The sequence below is a fragment of the Varanus komodoensis genome, unplaced genomic scaffold (assembly GCF_004798865.1).
Source record: "Varanus komodoensis strain SLA01 unplaced genomic scaffold, ASM479886v1 scaffold32, whole genome shotgun sequence".
Taxonomy (NCBI): Eukaryota; Metazoa; Chordata; class Lepidosauria; order Squamata; family Varanidae; genus Varanus; species Varanus komodoensis.
Window position 1 is genome coordinate 20898125 of NW_025335798.1, and position 26128 is coordinate 20924252.

The window sequence follows — 26128 nt, forward strand, 5'->3', positions numbered from 1 at the left end:
TAACGACGGCGCCAGGCGGACCTCTCTGGGGAGCGCATTCCATAACTTAGGCGCCACCGCAGAGAAAGCCCTCCTCCGAGTACCCACCCTCCTAATTTATTTCACGGAGGGTTCCCGGAGAAGGCCTTCCCCCGCCGATCTCAAGGGGCGGCTGGGCATATATGGATGCAAGCCATCTATTGTTCCCAGCATTAGACTCTTCTCCAGGGACTCCTTCCTTTTCATTAGGTAGCCAAAGTATTTGAGTTTCATCTTCAGTATCTGGCCTTCTAAAGAGCAGTCAGGGTTGATCTCCTCTAGGACTGACCGGTTTGATTGCCTTGTGGTCCAAGGGACTCGCAGGAGTCTCCTCCAGCACCACAATTCAAAGGCCTCAATCCTTTTGCGCTCAACCTTCCTTATGGTCCAGCTTTCACAGCTATACATTGCAACTGGGAAAACCATAGCCTTGAGTATACCCACTTTTGTTGGCAGGGTGATGTCTCTGCTTTTTAGTATGCTATCTAGATTTGCCATAGCTTTCCTCCCCAGGAGCAAGCGTCTTTTAATTTCTTGGCTGCAGTCCCAGTCTGTGGTGATCTTGGAGCTCAGGAAAATAAAATCTGTCACTACCTCCATTTCTTCCCCATCTATTTGCCAGGAAGTGAGAGCACCAGATGCCATTATCTTAGTTTTCTTAATGTTGAGTTTCAAGCCAACTTTTGCGCTCTCATCCTTCACCCACATCTAGAGGCTCTTTAGTTCCTCTTCACTTTCTGCCATTAGAGTGGTATCATCTGCATATCTGAGGTTGTTGATATTTCTCCCAGCAATCTTAATTCCAACTGGTGATTCATCTAGCCCCACCTTTCTCATGATGTGCTCTGCATATAAGTTAAATAGACAGGGCGACAGTATACAGCCTTGACGAACTCCTTTCTCAATGTTGAACCAATCAGTGGTTCTGTGTCCAGTTCTCAGTGTTGCTTCTTGACCCGCATATAGGTTTCTCAAGAGACAAATAAGTTGGTCTGGCACTCCCATCTCTTTAAGAACTTGCCACAATTTGTTGTGATCCACACAATCAAAGGCTTTAGCATAGTCAATGAAGCAGAAGTAGATGTTTTTCTGGAACTCCCTAGCTTTCTCCATGATCCAGCGTATGTTGGGAATTTGAACTCTAGTTCCTCTCCCTCTTCGAAATCCTGCCTGTACTTCTGGTAATTCTCGGTCCACATACTGCTGGAGCCTAGCTTGTAGGATTTTGAGCATAACTTTGTTAGCATGTGAAATGAGTGCAATGGTGTGGTAGTTTGAACATTCTTTGGCATTGCCCTTCTTTGGGATCAGAATGTAAACTGACCTTTTCCAATCCTGTGGCCACTGTTGAGTTTTCCAAAATTGCTGGCATATTGAGTGTAGCACTTTTGCTGCATCGTCTTTTAGGATTTTGAATAGTTCAACTGGAATACTGTCGCCTTCACTAGCTTTGTTGTTGATCAGAATTCCTAAGGCCCATTTGACTTCACATTCCAGGATGTCTGGCTCGAGGTCAGTGACCACCCCATCGTGGTTATCAGGGACGTTAAGCTCTTTCTTGTATAGTTCTTCTGTGTAATCTTGCCACCTCTTCTTAATCTCTTCTGCCTTTGTTAGGTCCCTGCCACTTTGGTCCTTGATCATGCCCATCTTTGCATGAAATGTTCCCTTCATATCTCCAATTTTCTTGAAGAGATCTTTGGTCCTCCCTATTCTATTGTTTTCTTCTATTTCTTTGCACTGTTCATTGAAGAAGGCATTCTTATCTCTTCTAATTGTTCTCTGGAATTCTGCATTCAATTGTTTGTATCTTTCTCTTTCTCCTTTGCCTTTCGCTTCCCTTCTTTCCTCAGCTATTTGTAAAGCTTCCTCAGACAGCCATTTTGCTTTCTTGCATTTCTTTTTCTTTGGGATGGTTTTAGTTGCTGCCTTTTGTACAATGTTGTGAACCTCTGTCCATAGTTCTTCAGGCACTCTGTCTATCCGATCTAATTCCTTAAATCTATTTGTCACCTGTACTGTATATCCATCAGGGATATGTTTTAGGTCATACCTGAGTGGCCTAGTGCTTTTCCCTACTTTCTTCAACTTAAGCCTAAATTTTGCAACCAGAAGCTCATGATCTGAGTCATAGTCAGCTCCTGGTCTAGTTTTTACTGACGGTATAGAGCTTCTCCATCTTTGGCTGCAGAACACATAGTCAATCTGATTTCTGTGTTGACCGTCTGGTGATGTTCATGTGTAGAGTTGTCTCTTGGGTTGTTGGAAAAGAGTGTTTGCTATGAGCATCGTATTCTCTTGACAAAATTCTACCAGCCTGTGCCGTGCTTCATTTTATACTCCAAGGCCAAACTTGCTTGTTATTCCGGTTATCTTTTGGCTTCCTACTTTAGCATTCCAATCCCCCATGATGATAAGGACATCATTTTTTGGAGTTAATTCTAGAAAGTGCTGTAGGCCTTCATAGAACTGGTCAACTTCAGCCTCTTCAGCACCAGTGGTTGGGGCATAGACTTGGACTATAGTGATGTTGAATGGTTTGCCTTGGATTCAAACTGAGATCATTCTGTCATTTTGGGGATTGTATCCCAGTACTGCTTTTCCTACTCTTTTATTGACTATGAAGGCTACTCCATTTCTTCTGAGGGATTCTTGCCCGCGATAGTCATCTGAATTAAATTCATCCATTCCTGTCCATTTTAGTTCACTGATTCCTAAGATGTCGATGTTCAGTCTTGTCATCTCTTGTTTGACCACATCCAGCTTGCCTTGATTCATGCATCTTACATTCCAGGTTCCTATGGAGTACAGATCTTTAAGCATCGGACTCTCCTTTCACCACCAGATACATGAGCAACTGAGTGTCCTTTCGGCTTTGACCCAGTTGCTTCATTCTTTCTGGCGCTACTAGTACTAGCCCTCTGCTCTTCCCCAGTAGCATATTGGACACCTTCCGACCTGAGGGGCTCATCTTTGCCTTTTGGTACTGTCCATGGGGTTTTCATGGCAAAGATACTGGAGTGGGTTGCCATTTCCTTCTCCAGTGGATCAAGTTTTGTCAGAGCTCTCTGCTATGACCTGTCCGTCTTGGGTGACCCTGCACGGCGTAGCTCATAGCTTCATTGAGCTACGCAAGCTCCTTCGCCACGACAAGGTAGTGATCCATGAAGGAGCTGAACTGGATACCACATGTTTACTTCTTGGAGGACAATCCGTCATCCTGACAATCTACGGTTTGTTCTGGGGTTGATGTACCCATGATGAGTCATCATGTCATCCAGACTTAGGTAACTGTCTCCATTGTGGGTAGCTGAGATTGGCCATCAAGATTGTCACTAAGCAGTCCTTTGAAAACCTCAAAATAAATATTCATAATGCCTATGCACAAAGTATCTTTAACCAATTATTTGCTTAATAGTTCATCTGGTCTCTAGTGTTAATGTCCATGTCACACCTATGCTTCTTACTCCAGCTAACAGGAAGTTTTAAAGTATTCTAACAGAACTGGTGACAGCAGAAAAGGATCAGTTAGTGGAACCCTAAGATACTAAGATATCGGCAGGGTATTCCTTAGGTCTCTAAATGTAGACATTTGCTAGAAATAATAAATTTCATAAGTGAGACAACCCAGTGAAAGAGCAGTCTTCTCATAGGATGAGGCGGTAGTGGAATGAAAAAAATATCTTATGCCATTACAGATGTGTGAGGACACCCCTTGAGGCTGGGAATCTGTCAGATTCCCTAGGTTGGCTCCTCACACTCTGGTCTGCTTTGCAGGGACCTCAATTCCAAGTTCCTGGGCAGTGTGTCCAACATTCATGGGAAGTGGAAGAAGTTGGTCACTGGACACTAAGGAATGGTGCCTGAAAAGAGGAAATGGCATGGAAAACAGGCAGTGCCCCTCTTCCATACCTGGCGCTGCCACCACAAGCTGCAGCAGGCAAGGAAGAAGGTTGGTCACTTGGGATGCTGGGAATGACACCTGGCACAACTGCTGGTAGCAGCCCTCTTCTATGCCCACTGCTGCCGCCACCAGTTGCACTGGACAGTGAAGATGGCTGGTCCTGAGAATCATCAGGAATGCCAGCCCAGCCACTAGTAGTGCCTCTCTCCCGTGCCCAGTGCTGCCACTTCTGGCCGCACCAGACAAGGAAGAAGAATGATTGCTGGAGTCGCTAGCAGGACCCTTCTTCCATGTCCTACAGTGGCTCTTGGGCAGCTGCACCTAGTGGGAAAGTTTTCCAGTTGTGCAAATGAGCATCACTTTGCAGCACTGGGCCAAGCACAAGAACTCTGTGGATTCTAGAGGGACAGATTCCAAAAGAGTCTGTGCCCACCCTAGGTACAGTAGGTCTCCCAATCCTGTCCATGCAGGATTATCTCTGATATGCAAATCGTACACACATATGGTTCTGTACAGGCATTGTGGAGATCTGGGGCAGGACCAGAAAACCCAACCAGGGAGGATCTCCAGGTTTCTTTTCTCCATACATTTCATATATGAATGGTGGAGCTGAAAAATCTATAGAAGCTTTATTAACCTCCTCACAGGCTGCAACATATAAGTGAATTACCCCTTCAGTTTGTTGGGCCTATGGTAAACAGGGCTGGCTTATAAGTATGTGGGAGCTGGTTGCTAAACTTCTCAGCAGACATGCATACTGGGGAAATAAAAACTAAACATCAATATAAGTAAGAAAATAGGGCACAAGAGGTCACAGAAAATGAACTATACATTCAGAGCATAAGGTAAGGAAACCAATACCAGAAGTACTTTCCAACAGTATGTATTTGACTCCCACCTTGCTGTAATTTAAAAAAAAACATACCTTGACTGCTTGGGATTGCTGATGTGTTTCTATGTTGTGACAGAGGTACTTTAAGTTGTTGGGAATTGCAGCGGGGACATGGAAGATGCTTTATCTCCTAGAAGATAAATGAATAAATGTCATTTGAAGGTGAATGTGTCCTGAAACTGCAATTTCCCATTTACATCACAAGTACCAGTCTTCTGGTATATGTTGGTTATTGTAGAATTCAAATTCTAAACACTTTGAAACTACAGCAAATACAACAACAACTTAAAACCAGCCCTTGGACAGTGAAGCTTCAAAAGCAATGGCCTTTGATCTCTGATTTTGGTTACTCATTTGGAACTTGGAAGACTTCTGATATCAAGCACTGATTGTTTAATTTTGTTTGTGGCATTCTCCTTAACATTTTTTCTCTTCCTGTCTTGGATTTCGTGCATGTTTTGAAGTTCCTCTTTGTGAAAACACTTTGTTTTGGCTTTGATGCTTAACTGCTTACCATGTGTATGTTGTCATCAGGTGCCGTTTCCTGATAATAGAGTTTTTCCTTTCTTATTTTTATTTTTTTTCCTAAGTGTTCAGTTTCTGTTTGCTGCAGAGCTTTGCTTGTATGTTAGAGCTCTTGAGAAAGAAAAGAGATTTTCAAAGACAAGATAAGCTTTGGATAAGTATCTAAAGTTTTCAGTGCTTATCGAAATGAAATCCAAATAATATGAATTTCTGATGTGTCAGCAGAGTGTCTTGGTCCAATTCTGACTGTATGAATATTGAAAAGAATGGCTTCAGATTAAAGATGCTTAAGAAACATGGCCTCTGCATGTTGTGTTGCAAAGTGTCCTGTTCTATATCTACAGACTAATCCGTAGATCAGAACACAATTAAGTTTTGGATTTCACACTTCTCCAAATTTTGTGCTGCAGTTCTCAGCTCAAAAAATGTGTCCAAATGAGCTTTAAACAGTTTTTTAGGTTGAATAAATTTAGAAATATATACTTTGGGAGAAAATACATCTAAAAATTAGCATGTATATATGCTTTTAAAATGATTTTCATGTGGATTTTTAAAAAATAAATATTGCATGTTTGTGTGGAAACAGGATGGAAGAGACTTATGAATGAGTACATGCAGGAAGAAATCTATTGATCCCTAGTTCAGACTACAGCTGGCACCCAATCATAGAACCAATCTTTTAAATTAAAATTTTCTGTGGGTTTTGCCTTATTTTCCATTCAAAAGCCTAATTCACTCAATAAGCCTGGTTATTCACCTTATCTTTCCTTGTTTTAGTTTCTACAGAGCACAAAAAGTGTCATATGTATCTTGTTTTTGGAATTTAATGAAAGCGGAGGGACTGTGGATCCCGTTGGGGATGGGGAAGGTAAAGGTTCCCTCTGAACCTCCTGCAGTTGCCCATCCCTGTTCTAAAGGAAGGAGGCCTCCAGCAATGGCAAATGGAAAGTCTAGAAAAAAGTTAGTAAATTTGGTGGCAGGCTTTACAGAGGGCCACCTAAGCACCCTGGGAGGCTACTTCTGGTGGTCTGTGGTCCACAGTCTTCAATGCAAAGACTTGGCTCCTTGCAGTCCATTTGAAAACATGTTATTAAGTCACCATTCATGGGCCTATTCTAAGTTGCCCCCTTTCTTCAACAAGGAACACAGATTATTAAAATAAAGATCATATACCCTTGGCCACACTGGCATAGTATCACTGGGTTGCAGAACCTCAGGTCCACATCTGGTCTCCAGTGGTTCCCCATATAGCCTTACCAACTGTACACTTCCCACACAACTACCTGACTATGGGATGCGCTCCCTAGAAAGGTCTGCCTGGCGCCATCATTATATGTTTTTTATTCGAGACCTTTCAAGACCTTTTTATTCGATCAATATTTTGATATGTATTAATTGGATTTTATTGTTTGTATTTTATTGGATTCTCAGCCAGCGTGGAATAGTTAGTTTATTTTATTCTGATTAATGTTGTAAGCCGTCCAAAGGCAGAAGTAATGGACGGCATACAACTTTTATAAATAAATAAAAAAAAATTTTTTTCAAGATTGTAGGAAAGTTTCTAAATGGTATAATGGTTCTCCTAGGGATTTGTTACTGACAAAAAGAGCTTTAACATCAAATATCTTGGTGCTTGGACTGTTTAGACATGTCTTTGGGTCCATGTATAACTGGAATGCAGCTCTCAGGCAGATTTAACATCACTGCAGTATGGAACATGCCCACAAAAACTGGAAGCCTCTGAGAGGCAGAAAAATGGGAGGATGGGAGGTAAAGCACCTGTGAAAGACTAGGTAGGGGTTCAACACAGCAGGTCAAATTCTCACTTTTCCAAAAATATATGTCAAGAAAAAGTTGGAATTGTTGGATTGTCAGAAAATTAACTTGGATGTTCATCAACACAATTCAAGAGAGAGAGAGAGAGCGAGAGAGTGAGAGAGAGTATGTGGGGGAGAGGGGAAATAAAGTAAATTTTATGGAAGGAAGTGTCAGTCTTCAATCTAGTAGTGTTAGATAACAAGAGCGGCAGACTATGCAAAAAAAAAATTGTTTAAAGAAATCTGTGAAGTTAATTCCATAAGCTGTGAAAAGGATACTTTTTTTTTTTTTTTTTACCAAGGAGAGCAAAGCTCTTGTTAATTCATTGTTCAATTATACTTTAATAACTTACTTGAGGTGCAGAGGACATGATAAAGTGGACACTCAAAAGTAATAATATTTATACTTAAAACCATGATCAGACATTCAATTACACATTCTTTGATTACTTTATGATTATTTTTTTTGAAAAAGGTAATAAACTATGAGAGACAGAAGAATGGCCAGAATGGAAGGTAGCCATTGAAAATGTTTCCAAGTGATTACCGTTAGCTCTGTAAAGAGGTTTTAATGCATCCTTTAGATTCTAATACCTGTGCTGTCAAAAAAAAAAAAAGTGGAGAGGCAAAGAAACATAGTGCAAACTAGGTAAGGAATAGAATTAGACATAGACAGATCGGGCAGCCTAGATATTAATTGTAGCCCTGGAGTTATCGTCTGCTTTTAAAATGTTAACTTCTGCTTTTGCTCGTGTTTGATTTGAAGTGATGTTATCAGTTGAGTATATTGTTCTCAGTTTACTACTGTTGCCATGTTGTCATGTCAAGAGGAGGAAGGACCTTTCTCCTTGGCCTCCCTGAGGAAAGCAAGCCTCACTCCCTTGTGTGATTTTCACAAGGCGCTTACTTCACCATCTCCACTGCCATCCTGCCATCCACCCTCAGGCCCCCATCACTCATCATGTAATTGTTAAATAATATTGCATAGAAGATGGACTCTTAAGGGAGACTATAAGCCAGTGGCCATGTTGCACCACTGAAATTGCTGTTCCAAGGAGACTCAGAACTACCATGTTTTACAAACAGTTTTGCTTATATAATGCTTTTTTAACATTTATTTCATGAGCATAGGCATTTTTATGTATGCTTTCCTTTAACACATGCATTTTTGTAGAGAGAACTGCTTTGCAAAAATCTAAGAATTGAGTGTATGGAAGGATAATTGCATTCTGGTTTTCATATTGATTGGAAAGTGTGAAATTGTATCAAAATGCTAACGAAGCAACTTCTCCCCTATTTCTAGTTAACATGCTGCCATGCTTTGGCCAGGAATGGAATCCTGAAACACCTTGGCCAAGAATAGAACATTGAAGGAATGATCCAATATAAATGAAGTCTCAGTATCACTGTTTTCAGGCTCAGCCTCACCCCGTCATGAAGAGTCCTTTAGCACTACCCTGAGCAACTAATTTTATAAGCCATGAAAGGCGAGCATCATGTACACTTTCCAGTGCCCTTGTCTGTCTCGTCAGGCAGTACAAACAGAAAAGGATCCATTATAACCAGACAAGCAGGGATTGAAGTTATATCAACTGGATGATTATTAAATCATGACCAGAAAAGACTGATTAATTTAAGCTGGTTCTGTACCCAACCAGAACACAATTTCTTTGGTTTAGATAGATAGATTCCCCATGCAAAGTATTGCATTCTATTCTAGAAACATGAACTAAGCTGAACAAGGTGTTTCAGGTGAACCTTGCATGTGTTCACTGTATGGTGCAAAGAGCAGGAGCACTGGCTGAGTTGTTAACTTCTTTGCATTCAACAGAACACATGAGTGGGTTGATCAGAAAAAAAGTCTTCCACAGTTTCGGAGCAGTTATTTATTTACAGATAGGTCACTTGCAATCGCATCTATAGGAGCTATAAAATACCCTGGCACTAGCAACAACCTTTGCTAGTTCTAGTACTTGAGTCTGCTGAAGATCATTTTTGAGATATCCCTATATGAGCATCTTCTGAATGGCACACATTTTTCTTGTGTTAGCCCCTAAAACATAATCCATTCTGAAAAAGAACAAAACCAAAATCAGCATTTCTCTGAGGATAATAGCATATCTGCTGCAATGATGCTCAATATACTATCGTCACATATTTTCATTTTCTCTTGCAGCAAGGACAAACATTTCCATAAAAAAACCAACAAAGCAAAAATACAAGTGTTTCATACAGAAAAAAAATTACACCGTGATTTTATTGAGGCTTTACTGCAAATGCACAAGAAGTATAATGGCAATATTGGGCATTTAAGTTGTCAAGCTGTCATATCACTGTAAAATTATTCAGATTCAGAACATATAATCATTGTCCTTTTCTCTCTTTCTCTCCTTTCATAATGCTACTTAGCTGCTGTGGGCACCTCTTGGGAAGAAATACCATGTGAACACATTTGGAATTATTGAAGTTCAGCTACATTGCAAGCCACCTCTGATTCCTTAGCAATATAGATGTGTGATGACCAGACTTTGGCTTTCAGTGTGTCTCCCAGCCAATTGCACATATCTTTGTGTCTTTGCTTTCCTGTTTTACTTGCTGCTGGTATATTTGTGCAGTGATAAGTGTCACCCTGTCACTCTTCTCACATATTTCAGGACTAATTAAGATAAATGCTGATTATGTGTCAGCATTGATTTGCGGGAACAACTAAGATTTGGCATCCTTTCCAGAACATAAATGGCTCTTGCTTTGTGAGCAAATAGCATCTGATATGCGTTCTCATGTTACATGTTTGCAAATCCAGTGGGTGCAAATCAGTGACAAAAGTGGATAATCATGGTCAAAAGGAAGACAAGATTCAAGGTGCAGCCTCTTGTTGTCCACAGCAGGGTTTAGTCAGTGTGTAAACAGTCCTCATCTTCCAAGCTCTGGAAACATGGGGACAACTGGATGGTGGATAGCAATGGAAGTGAAGATGCAGTTAGCAAAACCTCACATTGCTTGATCCTTCTAAGAGGTTCCCAACCTAGATCTTTTGGAAGCTTAGCATCATTTCACATGCTAATGAAGAGTTACTGGAGAATAAAATTCCCTGAGTCTGGGTAAAGCTGTTGCTGCTGTTGCAATTTTACCCAGCCAAGTCAGGGTGCAATACAATTTGTTTGGATTATATCATGAGTGTATGCTTTAAAATACCCTGGCACAAGCTCAGTTGTTAGATCAATGGGTAAGGGGAGTGGCAAGCAGCAAATGTAATTAGGAGGCAGTGGCTGTCTGTCAGACAGATATGCAAGCCAAAAGCTCAATAGGGGTTCAAGCCGAGCTCTGAGCAGAGACTCATTAAGTCAACAAGCAGCTCAGCCTGGACAGCATCAGCAGATACATAAAGATAGGTGGAAATGTCCTGCTTCCTCACACTCCCTCAGTCCTGTTGGCTGAAAACTAGCATGCCTGAGCATACACACAAGCATGTAGCAGCAGAGGTCCTACTGCAGGTTCAAGCCAGCAGTTCCTGCTGCTTGCAAGCGAATTCAACAGCAAAGGGAGCAAGGTGGCTAAACTCTGCTTCCAGAGTTCCCATATGAGAACTTCCATGTTCCATCATCATTGGAATAGCCCTCTCCCTGCAAAACCCTTCTCTAAGTGAATGTGTACAATAGCTGCCTAGGTGCAGCTGGGCAGGGCCAGGCCAAGAGAAGCACCAGAGATTTTCCTTGCTGCACACATTGCTACAGAAGCAGCATAACTAGCAATAAGAGGGTGTTGCGTCATTTAAATGCCATACCTGAAAAGTAGTCTAGAATAAACCTGAATGGAGCTCTTGCTTACAGTAGCAATGACTAACATAAATCCTATTCACTTCAGTGGGTCTACTCCAAGTAGGACTGGAGGTTTTACCTGTTATCACAGCCACTTAACATTTTACAACAGGGGTGCACATGCTTAATGAAGACTTTTTCTTCTGATGCTATAATTTGGGGCATCATAATGAACCGATAGGCGCTGTTCTAATGTATTTCAGTTAGGAAAGTGGCACTTGAAAGAAATTGGTTTTGCTATACACATGATGTGAAACAATCAATAGTGCTTTAGTCTGACAAGTACTGTCAATATCCATTGTCACAGTTCAGAAAGTCATTAATGGATAGTTCTTCAAAAACCAATGCTCACAACATATGCCTAAAGTACTGAGATAACATTGTTCTGGGCAAGAATTAATCACAGGTGGGAAACCCATGGGGTTTAGAATAGATGTTTTGCAAACTGTGAAAGAGAGGCTCTTCAGAGTGAGCCTAGGCTCGTGTTGTACTTAGCAAACATGAGGAAACATACGGAGGATCACCATGGCGCTGCACAATTTCCTCCCTTAGCTGGGTTTTGCCCCAGAGCCATTTGGGCAAATCATGGACTTTCAGTTTCATTTTGCAAACTGGACATGCAAGTTGCCCTTCTCACTTATACATGGCTAGTGTACCAAAGGGTTAGGTGTCACGTTATAATCAATAAGTGCTACTAATTCATTCATCAGGCAAATACACTCAAAATGAAGCTGCTCACCTTTATCATTCCCTTCCAAAATAATTCCAAATTAAACTGGTTTCACAGGAGATCTCAGGTGTTAACTGATGTTTCCTCTTGCATTATGAAAATATGAAAAAGTCAGTTCTCAGTTTGTAGGGTCTAAGCTAGATAACAACAACAAACACAATTGTGGTGGTTGCTAAAGGATCATGCATGGCATCTTAACATGTTCCTTTGATTTGTATTACAGACATACTGATCTCTACCATTTGGAGCAGGCCCAATTTGCCACTGCACTTCGGCCTGCAAATGCATATGCATTTTGTCCATGTTTCTCACAGAAATTATTTTTGTTTTTAAGATGTTTTCTGTCCAAAGCAGTATGAATGTGGTGTGGTGGTTGTGCTGGGTACCTGAGAGATCCGGGTTATAGTCCCCACTTGGCCATGAAGCTCACTGGATGACTTTGGGCCAGTCATTCACTCTTAGCCTAACCTTCCTCCAAGGTATGTTGTTGCAAGGACAAAATGGAGCTCTGTAAGCCACCTTTTCTCACATGAGAAAAAGTGGGATATAAATGTAGTATAACAACACAACAACCTCTCTTACTGAGGACCAAAGGCATTTTTAAAAATTTGCCAGTATTCGAGACAAATTTAATATTCCATGTCAAAGGTACATAGTGTATATGTACTATTCAAAGGCGTGTGTGCAACCTAACTTTCATATTGGCCATCATATGGGGATGCTGTTGAATGGGATGCTATTAAACTAGGACTACACGCTGGACACAAAGCATTATAGTGCTTATCCAGGCAATTTGTACAATGGGCACAGGCCCTCTAGAATTAGGCACTTTGAAACACTGTTTATTTTCAATGCGATGTTTAACGGTGCTTTATTTAGGTTCTAAATGCATTTAAATATGTGCAGATATATGAGAGATGCCAAACTATAAGCCACCTAGAGAACAAATAACACTGGTGTTTAATTTCTCTTTTCCAACATAGCACCAAGTGTGTAGCCTTAAAAATGTGAATCTATTTCTCTTTTTGCACTAAGGCTGAATGGGTTGGAATTTTAGGATATCACTGCCAAAGATTGTTCCCGTTTGAACCCAGAATTTCTAAAATAGAACTTGAACAAAAGAGCTAGCCATTAATTGAACACTAATCTCTGTATACTATGATATATCACCCTAAGAATGCTATCACTATAATGTGACTTTTTTCCATAAGTGATGGATTATTGTCCCATGCTGTGAATGTTCCAGTAAAAGTGTCCTTTTATACATCCTTTGTGATTACTAGCTTGCTGAAGTATGTGTGGGGTCAGTTCAGTGCTGTGGGAAAACGGAACAGTCCTCTGTTCGAATCAGTAGTGAAATCAGAAGCAAAGTATGCTCTGATTACCATAGGCATGTGTTTAAATGTTGTTTTCCTTAATTTGGTATGTTGTATTTATTTGAAATGAAGAATCTGGCACATATTTATCCCTAGAGAGCAGCAAAGTGAAAACCCCCCTTTGTTTCATTTTGTTTTTTTACTGTCAACTCCGTAATGTAAGATACAGTATTCTTGAATTCTTCTCTTGTTAAGTAGGCTTCTTGAACTAGTCCCAGGTTCAGGAAAAGGCATTTTAATGTATCATTTCATTTTTCTCCTCTTAACAAATGCTCTTTATTTTCTTTCTAAAAAAAGCCCTGTGATGTGTTTCTAGTTTTGGTTCAAAACCTGTTGTATCTTGGATAGTTTTTCTGTAGGGAAAGGAAAATAGAACTTCACACATTTGGAACACAAGCTGTCTTAGGAGTAATTAAAAGCTTTCAAGAATCCTCTAGAGCACCCTAGATCCTGCTTCCCAGATCTACATAAAAAGAATTTGCCCCCTTGTGCAGAGTACCCATTTTTCTCCTAGTGGCATGGCTATCCAGTGCCAACAAAGGTCATTTGGAAAGCGTACCTATGCCACAAGTATATATGCTCTTCTACTAGTGAAGTGCCTTGGGATCCTTCAGTGCATCCTGAAAGCTGTAGTCTAATTATACTGTAAGATTTATTAAACTGTAAGTGTCCCAAAAAGCTGAAGTTGAAGCTTGGCTTCCTTAGAGTGCAATCCTAACCCAAGTTCCTTCTAATTTGCTCTGAGTTTTTGAACTATTCTTCCTCCTCAACAATGAGATTTTCTATAAAGGCATGCTTTGTACAATGACTATTTGATGCCTTTCTGAACTTGGCAAAGAGTTTCTGTCCTCTCCCAATCATGTAATATTGTCCATCCCATATTATTTCTCTAAGAAATGATAAACAGCACACTTTAATTTGCAGATACAGAACCATATGTGCTAGAGATATGTACTTTTGGGATACATTGAACTTTCACACACATATATTGATCACTGTCCAATAACAGGAACTATTACTAATATGACTCTTTCAACTCATAATGCTTATTCACAATAATATTAATCAGATTCTATTTGGATCATCCCACACATCAGTCTGCTGGATAGAGGACCATCAGATTTTTCCAGAATTCCAGCAAAATGTTCCATATTAAAATGTAACAGCATTTACCTCTTTTTTTACAGTTTTCAAGTTGAACTACAGTATTTCTGATACTACTGAGAGAAAACGAGTTAAAAGCAGATTAAAGAAGTTTATCACCCGAAGACCTTCACTGAAAACTTTGCAAGAAAAGGGGATCATTAAAGGTGTGTTTTCCTTTTAAATCTGCATATGCATGTGTGTGGTGTGTGCTTTTCCTCTTAAAGTGGTCACTCTTCTTAGAACGCTTTCTTTAGGCATATGTTGGTATCAAGATATTCTTACAGTGTTTTTTTAGAAAATCTTAAGACATGTTCTATCCCCTCATGGATGCGGTGTTTTAGATAGGAATTAATTAGTAATAGCCAAAACTTGTGAAAAGTGATAGTTGGATAAGTAAAAAGGACTATGCAATGGCTCTGATAGCTCACTGAATGTGTACCAAGGACTAGCAGAGCTTTCCATCGATCTCTGTGCCCATCCTTTATGACTAACTATGGCCACAGGGACACTTATTCTGGAAAAAGCACATTCCATCAGTAATATTTCTAAAGGGTACCATTTCAGACTTCTATTTAAATTGATGAAGGTTATATTCTCTATGATGCATAAACATTAGAATTGCTGCTTGCATAATGAAAACACAAGAGAAGCATAATGACTGATGTCTAACTTTTTCTGATTGCCATATTTGCTCCATTCTGCAAATCAAAAAAGGTGAAGTGAGGAACAAGATAGGAAAAGGGATCTTGTTAATACCTTGGCTGATTATGTATATAAGTTGTCAGGATTTGTATTAGTCATACCAGCTTGGCAAGATTTTCTTAGTCACAAATTTTTAATGTAATTAAACAATTTTCATCCCAATGTAAACACAATGGGCATGATCCATGCAAATAGGGATGTACAAATAGGTCTGTAAATGTTAAACCTATTTTATTTTACAAAACTTTTATCACCCAGTTTACCAGATTCAGGTTTGCTGGTCCCATCATGGGCTTATGTGCAATGTCTGGAAATGTGAGCAGGTTGTATGTACCCTGGCTGTTCACCAGCTGTGCAGAAACCACTGCTGGAATGGATTTCCCTCCCCTCTACAGGAGGGAACAGATATGGGTGAAAGTAGATAAGCAAGGAGAAGTCCCATTTTGGGAGTGTAAGTGCACTTTTACAATGTTGGATTTAATCCAATGAGTGGGCAAGGAAGCGCTATTTTGTAAAGTGGTCCTAGCCTCCACTAGTTGATCTGAAGCTCTAAATAAAGTCAGTGCATGCATAACCTATACACACTTTATGACCCCGAGCACAAAATCTGCAATTTGAAAAAATGCAAACCAAGTGGAAAAATAATATGTGTGTGCAGTTTGTATGTGTGAAGCTTCTTTTCAGAGCTTTGGAAGAGTGCATGGAAGCTCTACTAGTCTTACCCTTTTTGCCATGTTGGTATTAGTGGATATAGTATGTGCAAATGGCATCTATGTTAGCTTCTTTGAGCAACTCGGTAGTTGCTTGAAGAGAAAAGCTCCCCAGAAGTGGATCTCCTCCAGCTAGTTTACAGGAGGGTACATGTGGATTGCGTACACATATTGGGCGTCAGCCAAAGCTTAATGGTGCATAACGGTGCACAAGAGAATACTAATGAATACAGGCTTTCCTGTTCTTCTTTACATCAGGAATATGCTATGCAGTGGAAGATCTCTATTGTGTGCTATACCTGGCATGTGGACCAAACCTACACTCACAGAGCTTCATGTGAACTGTTAACTTAAAATACACTTGACTGCAGCCATTTTATTTAGGGGTGAAATGCTTTCACTTCAGCAGAAAATGGTCCTTTTAGTTTGCTTCTAATGGATGTGTGTGGATAACTTGTGACTAGCTTGAAGGATTTGCAGAAGGCTCAGTTTTAAAACCTCTAATATCCTAAAATTCTTCATTGAAAATTTGTCCAGCCACCAGTGAGTGCATGTTAAAACTACAACTGCTCATGTAAATTAGGCAGTTAAAGGTTTTTGGGCACCAGCTGCACGCAGACATAGTATACTAGATGTTCTGGTTGTGTTCCAGCAATTTTGAACTAATGGAAGGGCTTTCCCCATTGCAAATGAGGGCAGCTCCACTGAGAGAGAAGTATGGAAAATCAAAGAAACCGAGTAAAGATGATGATTCATTTGATTATCTGATCCATCAAGGCTGAGTATAGTGATTACACTGACACTTACACTGGTGAAATCCCATTCAATGTACTGGAACTATACTAATACAGTTATGAGTTCCCTCACTCCAATTTCATTCTTGCTCTGAATTATAGCAGTAAAATGACTGGTGGCAAACTTATACTTAGATCACCAAAGCATGTTCACAGTCATCTTTCAGATGTTGTGCAAACATGAATAGGAGCACAGAGTCATTATTGATTTATTCACTGACATTTTTATTCTGAAGGACCAGTCGAGGTGGCATGGATAAACTGCCCATATACAATATTTATTACAGGTAAAATATGATAATAATGCTTGCTTATTCCCAGCTGCTAAAATCCTGTCAAAATTCAAAGGTTACAATTCTTCTGAAAGATGCTCAGCCTTGGAATGAGAAAACAGAGTTTTTAAAAGTTTTTCTAATAGATACTGTGACCAGCTTGGTTTAGCACAGCTGGAGTTTGCGCAGGGTTGCAGTTAAGAACCATTTTAATCAATTGACAGCTTTCCTCATTAGGTACAAAAAGTATAACTGAGTTAGGCTGCAAATGTAACTCAGTAGGACTTACTATTCAATAGACATGTATAATGTACTTTGTATATTAGGTTAGGTTAGACTAGCAAGACTCCAGATTAAGATTCCCACTCAGATACAATGCTTACTGTATCTTACAATGCAGATACAATAACCCTTAGCCAATCTCTATTTTTCACTCCAACCTTCCTCACAGAGTTGATGATGAAATGGAAGGATAGCCATGGACCATCCACAACAAACTGTACAGGGAGACAGCTGACCCTCCCCACCAAGCCCCCTGCAGGTTGGATAGTATTGGTGGGACACCAGTCTTCAGATGTTAGCTGAAAACCAGTAAAAATGCAGACTGGAGTTCGTCCAGCTAGTGCTTTAGTCAGTTTTGCTGTGTGCAGGCTTTCCCTGGATGGGAAAAGTTCATGGATTGCAGAGCTGGGCCTGTGGAGACCCTTTCTGGAGGAGCTCAGCTCCAGCTGGTTCCTAAGTCTAGGCAACTTTACCTGCCTTATGCCTTTCCCAACACTGGGAGAACAAGGATGGAACAAGACACTTACCATGCAGCCCTCTCTTCCAGTGGGGGAGGGTGAATTATTCAGTTGGGAGAGTTACAAAATACAAAAGGGAACCCTTATTGTTCTCTCTAATCTCTCTAATTTTTGTTCAGTAAAAGCACTGGATGTTCCTTTCCCGCTAGCCTCCAAGGGTGTGGTTTTGGAGAGACATGCAGTTCAAGGAAAGGGCTTCCACTGAAGCCCCACAGACTAATGAGCCAGGCTGTTGGGCCAAATTTGTTTTTCCATCTCTGGATGTATGCTATCTTGAGATCCTTATAGGAAAGGCAGGATCTACATGTAATAAACCTCACTGATAAGAAAGACTGGATCCTCACTCCCATTTTATCATAAGGAAACCTGGCCATGTAAATATGTTTGTGCTATTCATAATTGATCATACTCTATTTGAATGTTGTCATTTGCACTTGCATGTTTTTTCACTTGGCTTCAAAGTAAAGTGCAACTTTCTACATTTTCAGGATCAGTAGATTTTGAAAATCTGTCCATTGCATCTGCATCAGTGATTCATTAAATTTTCATAGACACATATTTATTTATTTTAAATTTTATAGGCCACTAAATAACCTGACAGGGCTCTTTAAGTGGCGAACAACAAGAAACTAAACCAATGTAAATACAGTCAAACTGAACACTACAGTTTATGAGGCGAGGGGAACCCAATTGCTGATAGTAGAACAAAATCATACAGGCAGTCTTACATACAGAACTATGCATCTCCCATCTTTCACAATAAGCACTTACATAGCTAGACAAATCTATTTTAGTCCAATTTGGTTGGGATGCCATCACCAAATGTGTCACAGTCCAGCTGGGATCTTAAGAATGCAGTCTTCTGCATTTCTTCATAATGTTCTTGCTGTATGTATGTTTAGGGTGTTTTCAATTGTTGGGCATTGTCTTGATTTTTTTAGCTTTTTTTTTTTTTTTGGTAAATACATGTAGAAGTAACTCTTGCTGAATTCAGTGCAACTTATTCCTAGGTATGTGCGTAAATAGGATAGCACTGCTGCCTAAATCATTTCAATTAATTATTTGGTCCTCTCTCATCACTATGTGAAGTCAAGGGTTTTTCCCATTAAGTGTCAAAACTATGTAATCACATAAAGAATCTTCCTGCTGTCTGACTACCCTTGTATCAAAATAGTCCTCCGCCATTTGACAACTGTTTTATGTTAGGCCTGCAAAACTAGTGGTCCATAGCTTAAAGACCACCAACCATATGTAGAGCCCTTTCAGTTACCTGACAAAATTTTGGTTTGTGTTGCTTGCCTGTGAATTTCGAAAACAAGAACATTAGTGGGCACTACATGGAGATGGGAGGCATTTGCACGGGTGTGTCACAAACTTTGCTGCCTGCCGTACAGCATTGCAATTTATTTTATTGGATATTTCAGTAAGGTAGTTGAGGCTTGAGCTCCTATTTATCTTCTTTCAATTTCAGGATTTTTTTTCTTTCTAGTTTAATAAAGTGTAGCTGATGAATCTCCTTTGGTGTTACATAGGGATCAGATGTGATCCCTCCTAACAAATCCAGATTCATTAGCATAACTCAAATCCATCCTTTAATGTGTCTCTGAAGGAAAAGCAGTATGTGTTTCCAGGCAGACTTGCTCAAGAATTCTGATTTACTGGAGTCGTCTGGTTTGCATTTGGGGTCCTTGTATGTTCCATGCTCTGTCATGAAGCATCATGCTCTGCCATACCGTCTGGCGGGTTTTCTTTTCTTTTTTTACAAGCACGGCTTTGCAGCAAGGGAATGGTTTGCAAGCAAAAAAAGCATGTTAGTTTCCTACCATGAAGTTTCATTAGGATTAGGTTCTGGCCATGCAAATGAGTTAAGATTCGTTAGCAGAGCTTAATTCCAATATCCAGTAAGTCTATGTGAAATGCTCATTTGATAAGGTTCCTTCATTGTCTTCAGTGGGGTTTATCCCTTAATCTGTTAAAATGTTATGAAAATGCAGTTGCAATGCTTACCCTGACAGAGAACACTTTTAAATGTTAATTTTTTACACTTGTATTAAAACATTTTAAGTAGCAATATAGAACGACACAGATTAAAAATAAAAGAGTTGGCCAAATTTCATGTCCTAGAAAAAAGCATATATTTAATGTAATATAGGTGAATTAAAGGGCTTACGATGTTGTTTATTTCTTCCTAATTCTTTTTTATTTTTTATTTGTGGTGATGTTTTGGATGGAGGAGATTTTCATACCTTTTGTTTTATTGCAAGACCTTTTCTCCAAGGAAAATTGCATGCCTAGTATTTTCCAAGAGATAAATCTTCAAGTGAGAACTAAAAATTCTTACATTTCTCTATTTATTTCTGTATTTTTTAACTTTCTACTAAAATATGCAAAACTGGGATAAAAATAAAAATGCAAAAAAGAATGGAAAAGATTCAAAGTTAGAGAAGTGCAATCAGAAATTAAATATACATAAGAGCCACCACTAAATTCAATATATATTTTTACAATCCTCTACCAACAGTGTTTAGGGAGATCTTTCTGTGATTTTAGCCTTATCAAGGCCTTGCTATATATTGTCAGTAGTTTATTACTAAAGGGCCACGTTCTGAGTCACAAACATAACCAAAAATATTTATACACATGAAAAGCAGTTTGATATATGCAGTCAGTGCCCTCACAGAAAGTTCCATAAAATTCATCTTAGGCAAGCACTGGAGTAGTCACAATCTCCTCTCTGAACAGATGGAATGCCTTCTCAATGGCATACGCAAGTTTATGCTTTTAATCTATTTTCTGGTTTATTTGCTTGTTTACTAACTGACAAGGCATTTGACCAACCTTCAGTGTACATACAGTTAATATTTCCATCATTTTTATATATGTGTGCACACACGCATGCACGTGAGCATGCACACACATACACAAAATAATTGTCTGGCAACAGTTTTGCTTCTCTAACCAGCTTTCACATGTGTCATTTATGCCAGAAGCAGTCGTGGTGAAATGCCATCCAGCAAACACCTGCTGTTACTCCTTCACCTCTAACTTCACAATGATATTTGGGACAGGGCGACTGGGACTACTCTCGTGTTAGCCCAAGACAACTTGCTTCCTGAAGTTCCCAGCCTCATGTGCAATATTTTAAGCACCTCGCCACACCATTCGCATGCCATGTTCTTCCTTCCCCTATCCTGCACTCATGGAGACTTACAAAGCAGTGATATTTCAGTGCCAGCCCTGGACTGGCCTGTCTGACATTTGCATGGTGAATTTTGGTACAGAGCTCGACACACAGAGTTCCGTGAGCCTAATCCAGAGGATCCGTGTGGCACGTCACTAAGTGACACACATGTACATGTACTCAGTATACAAGTGCTGCATTGGGTGTTGTCCAGCATGTGCTGGGTAGGGGTGTACTCTGTTTAAAAGGCTGTCCTGCCCAAGTTCAATGTAAAGACAGCAGGGGCTGGGACCTTGCCAATCAAAAGTTGTCACCTGGAAAAGCAGACTGAGCAGGCACCCATCTCACCTGGTCTTCCTGAACATGATGAAATGTCTTTTCATTCTATTAATGGTATAGCACTTGCTTCTAATTTATATATAAAAACCAGCAATGCAAATTTTATATGAAGCTGTGCCCCCTTGTGTTTTGGATGATGCATTTGGGAATATGCATGAACACCACAATTGTTGGGTGTGCTACAACTGTCCTGTCAGGCCAATTCAATCAGTATTCAATCCAAGACCTACTAAAATTAATTGCTAGGGTTTCGTAATATTAATGAGTGGGTAATAGTAAGAGCTTGCAAACATAAACACTGATTTCAAGTAAGATATGCTTCTCACTAAATGGGTTTTATTTGTTCGTTTATTGACTCCCTTTAGGGACAAGAAATTTGCAGGTTAGCTTAAAACATAAAATATTTGAAAAATCTAACATTTTAAAAGTAAAATATGTTAAAAACCACAGAAAATTCTAAAAGAACAGCAAAATCAATCACATACCATGCCATCTTGGTTTGGGATCATGAAGTGTTTTTTTCTTTTAAAATTATCATAACAATGCATAATTTAGACAGTCAGAAAATAGAGGTCAGAATAGTTGAAAAAATCATTTGCTTTTCATTTCAGTGTGAACTTACCAAATACACACTTTCCAAACCTTAACATGAACTGGAATAATTTGCCGCCACCATCTATTTATGTCTGAAGTTTGTGATGGAGTTTGTGGAGATAAATCACATATAAATATGCATACAATTCAGGAAATGCACACATTTCTTGGACCTCAAACATCTATAGTGATTCATAAGTAATAATAATTCTCATGTTACTATTTTACATTTTGCCAAATACGTCTGGAACGTGAGGGACTTTAAGAGGAATAAGGAATCTTTTGAGAGAAGTTGCAACACTTATATATATATAAAATAAAATGCAGGATGTCTTTCCCTGGCATAGCAACAAGCTGCATGCATATGCATCTTCAATAGCCCATTTTGAACATTGTCATCTGTGCTTAAGGTTAAACACATAAACAGGCAAGGGGGCTCCACTTTGGCCCTGCCTCTGATGTTGCTTATCCCTGTGCTGTATGAATGAGGCCTTCCACATGAGTGGAAGCCTTTGCACACACAGTTTTCCATATCAAGAAGACTTCCTTTTTTGAAGACACATTATCAACATGTGCTGACTGAGGGGCTTGAGGCTGCACAGCATCAGTGCTAGTGCTTGGCAGTGTGCTCCGACTTCACGTCCTCAGGTTTAGCCATTCGTATGAATGGCAAGTCATAGCTAAGCTCAACACTGCATTCAGCTGCCACAAAAAACCAAATCAAACCAAACCAAAACTCTACAGTGCTTTTGCAGCTTTGCTTTGCTTTGCTTTGCTTTGCTTTGCTTTGCTTTGCTTTGCATGCAGACCTAAGCTTGTTACTGGAGATGCAATCCAACACATTTGGGTGGCATCAGGTTATAGAAGGCTGATGTGCCCCATGCCCTGGTTGATGCAATAATATTTATATATATTTATGTCATTAATTTTATTATCAATAATTGCTTCCCAGTCTAATCCCATGATCTGATTTTGAGTACTATTTTCATAAAGTTTCGTCACTCTCTTTCATCTGGAGAGCCAGCAGGATCTGATGGATTGGGGTGGGTCTTGAAATGTAGGGTTCAGATCCCAACAAAACCATGAAACAAATTGAAATGCCTTGGGGAGGTTGCGATCTGTTAGCCTAGCATACCTCACACAGGTTGTGACAGTTAATAGCGTAATCCCATGCATGCTGCTATCAGGTCTTTGGAGGAATAGTGGAATATAAATGAATTAATCAATGTACACAGGCATTCATGTAGTGTTTTAAAATTTGACCATTTTTGTCTGTTTGCATCATTATTTCTAAAGGTCTTCAGTTTTGTGGACTACCCCAAGAACTTCTGTTTTTGGTTGGCCATGTGAAAATTAATTGATTAACTAATTAAGTGAATAATCAAGTAACTAGATTTCCTTCTTCTTTTTCATCCTTTTTGCCAGTTACATAAAACTGCAGGGGTTGAACTGCAACACTGCTCGGCTATAAGTTAGCCAACCTAGCTTATAACATTGTCATGCCTGTAAACTCTATGGGGTTCTTTAAACAGGATGAGCAATTCATTGCAGCTATAATCATCATATTATATGCCTCAGATCTCCAGAATGACTACCCCATCCTTTCCTCATGTCTCCTTTTATATCCGCATACAAAGCTGTCATGTCCACTACTATGTCTAATGGATAGTTTTTATGTGCATATATCAGCAACCCATAATGTGAACCAGGCTGCCGAACACATTGTGAATATACTGCTCTTCTTAAAGATGGTTGTTGGTTTTTTCATACTATTGTATTGACTAACTGTCGGTGTTTGATGTATGGGTTACCAGCCTGATGTAGACTTATGGTTAGAGCTTAAGTTGTTAGTTCTGCTTTTGCAGCCAATTCAGAATAACTACAGATGCCTCAAGATATTAAAATTGACTGCTCAAATGGACTCAGTGTGGGAGTTTCATTGGTTTTAAATTGATAACAGCTGAAAAGTGAATGATTAAAGCTGTATAAGGACATAGAATGCAGCTCTATTTTTTCTGCTCTTAAAAAAAAATCCAAGTTCTTGTGAACAGATCTTTCTATGGGAATTTTCTTTACTATAATAAAAAACTACTTTAATTTTTTAAGTGATGAACAAGAACATTTCCAAAGAGGGAGCAATTCCTGAGAAACTGGAATAAACTTTGAAAGGACAAAGCGGGTTTCTATTCAGAAGGGAGCATTTAAAGTTAAGTAGCATTCCATAAGGTGGTAATTGTGTCTATTTCCCAGACATTTGACTAAATAAGCTGGATAGGAAACATAAACTGTCATAATAGGAGGTTAGGAGTGTTGCATACATCTTTCCCTGCCACCACAGCCAGTCTCTTTCCTATTTTAGTAAGAAAGTTGAATTCTACAGATCTTTTTCACTAATAAACTTAACAGAGCCCTCTTTTAATCCCTTTATTCCTTTGGGAGCAACTGTTGTTTTCATTATTGGAAAAGACATTTGGTTGTTTCATTATCACAGCAAGATTTAACTTAGAAACACAGGGAGAATGTTTTAAAGGTTCGTGTCCATTTTTCTAATATCTGTCTGCCATATGAAGTTGCTTAGTACTTAGTACTCTAAATCATTTCTGGAGTCCCTGAGTACTCTAGATTAGTAAGTGTCCTGAAGTTGGATACAACTTTTAATATAATTTTACTTTACACACACACACACACCACCACCACCACCACCACCACCACCACCACCTCCAGCATGTCCAACAGTTCAGATGCACAGAACCAAACAGGTTTAGCCCACTTGGCTGCAGCCTGTGCTGAACTAAAAGTATACTCCTGCATCCTTTAAGTCATCAATGTGGATCGTGCTGTGTGTTCACACATTATGTTGTTTCAAGCCAAACAATGTCATCACAGCCTCTGTAAACGCCTTAGAGTTGTGGTATATGTCACTGCAAGTTTGGAAAAATGACCCTTCCTTCCCTAGATACTGAAATTAGAGTTGGGCTGAATTATTTGTCTGGACATTGAGAGAAATTTAGGATGGGACTGAAAGAGCAAGCAAAAGGTTGCCTTAAATGCATAGTGTCATTCACTATGACACTTGACATCAATTGGATAGAATACAATTAAATCATTCTAATATTTTAGGCAAGCTGAATTTATGGGCTGGCAGATCTGCTCTGTTCCTCTATCTTATAAGGCCCCTGAGATTCAACATGTCTGGCCTTCAGGGGGCTGAGACTTGCATAAAAGAATGGATGAAAGTAACTCACTTTAGGGCCACAGAGGGACAAAAGGAAGGAGACTGAGAATCTGTACTGTCTGCTTGGACAGCCCACGACAGCCTTCCTGAACATAGCATCCTCCAAATATTCTGGACTGTGACTGCCATCTCCTGTGGCCATTCCCCATGATGTTGGGGATAATGGGAACTTATCAACACATCCAGGCAGCAAGTTAAGGAAGGTTGGCCTAGTCATGGGAAGCTGAAAAAACTATTTCATCCAGATCGGTGAGAAGGCTACAGCAGGTAGGCATGAAGAGGAAGAAGAATGGAAGAGGGCAGCATCACCTTGCTTAAGACTTGGCCCAAAGGGCAGGTACAGAGTTGCCTTACCACCTCTTGAAGTTGTGCTAAAGGTGGGAAAGCAGACAGAGTGCGAATATTAAAACCCTCTGCTTTCACATAAGGCTCACACCAGCAATGATGCATGGCCAGCAATTCAGTGACCTTCTGTTAAAGGTGTTGCAAAATCCTCCCACTCCTGCATTCTTTCACAGAAGAGAATTGGCCCTGCCAAAATTAGGAAAGCCCCCAATATGAATTGAAATCAGAATCAATTATTTTTTTTAATTTTATGGAAACAGGAATGAGCCAAAGTCTGGATGCTTTTCAGAAATATTTTTATCAGCATCAGGAATCATATTCTGTTTTGACAATTTGTATGTGTGTATCCATGTATGCATATCCAGACTGAGGCCAGCGAGAGGTTATTATTGCAACATAACTTTTGTCTGTTGAAGAACCATTGTCATTAACAGGCTTACCCTGCACACACTTAGTGATATCAGAACATAGCCAACTCTGGGAGCATGTAACCATAGCAAAGTTTTGATGCTATGATGTTTATTACATGTATTCTGATTTGGATCATTCTATAATGAAGCAAAAGCATAGCACTGAAGCAGTTCAGTGCACGGATGAAACAAGGGCAATGAGCAACCTCAAATCATCATCACATTTCTATACTGTCCCAAATTGAATTACAAAATACAATAAAAACAATACACTAAAATAAAAAATAAACAGTACAGCAATATAAAAGCAACACTAAAATAACAACAATAGGTCACAATAACCCTAGTAGAAAATGCAATGCCCAAACCCACACCAAACTGGTACCAAATAAGCACCAAAAAGGTGATGCCCTTTGGCAGCTGCCCAAGACCATTGCCCGAAGGTTCCAGCCTGTGTGCCTGCTGGCTATGAAGGTGTAGCTGGCCTTGGCTTCACCTCCTCTCCATAGATGCAAATGTG

The 26128-nt window shown here is 39.7% G+C and overlaps 1 protein-coding gene across 2 annotated transcripts in view; it reads left to right on the plus strand.

Moving 5' to 3' along the window:
* Nucleotides 1–26128, plus strand: part of ARHGAP15 (Rho GTPase activating protein 15) — a 438685-nt gene that overhangs the window by 238292 nt on the left and 174265 nt on the right. For both annotated transcript variants that reach the window (XM_044438196.1, XM_044438195.1), the window contains exon 9: nucleotides 14268–14390. In XM_044438196.1, coding sequence (XP_044294131.1) covers nucleotides 14268–14390 — 123 coding nt within the window. The remainder of the gene's footprint in view (nucleotides 1–14267; nucleotides 14391–26128) is intronic.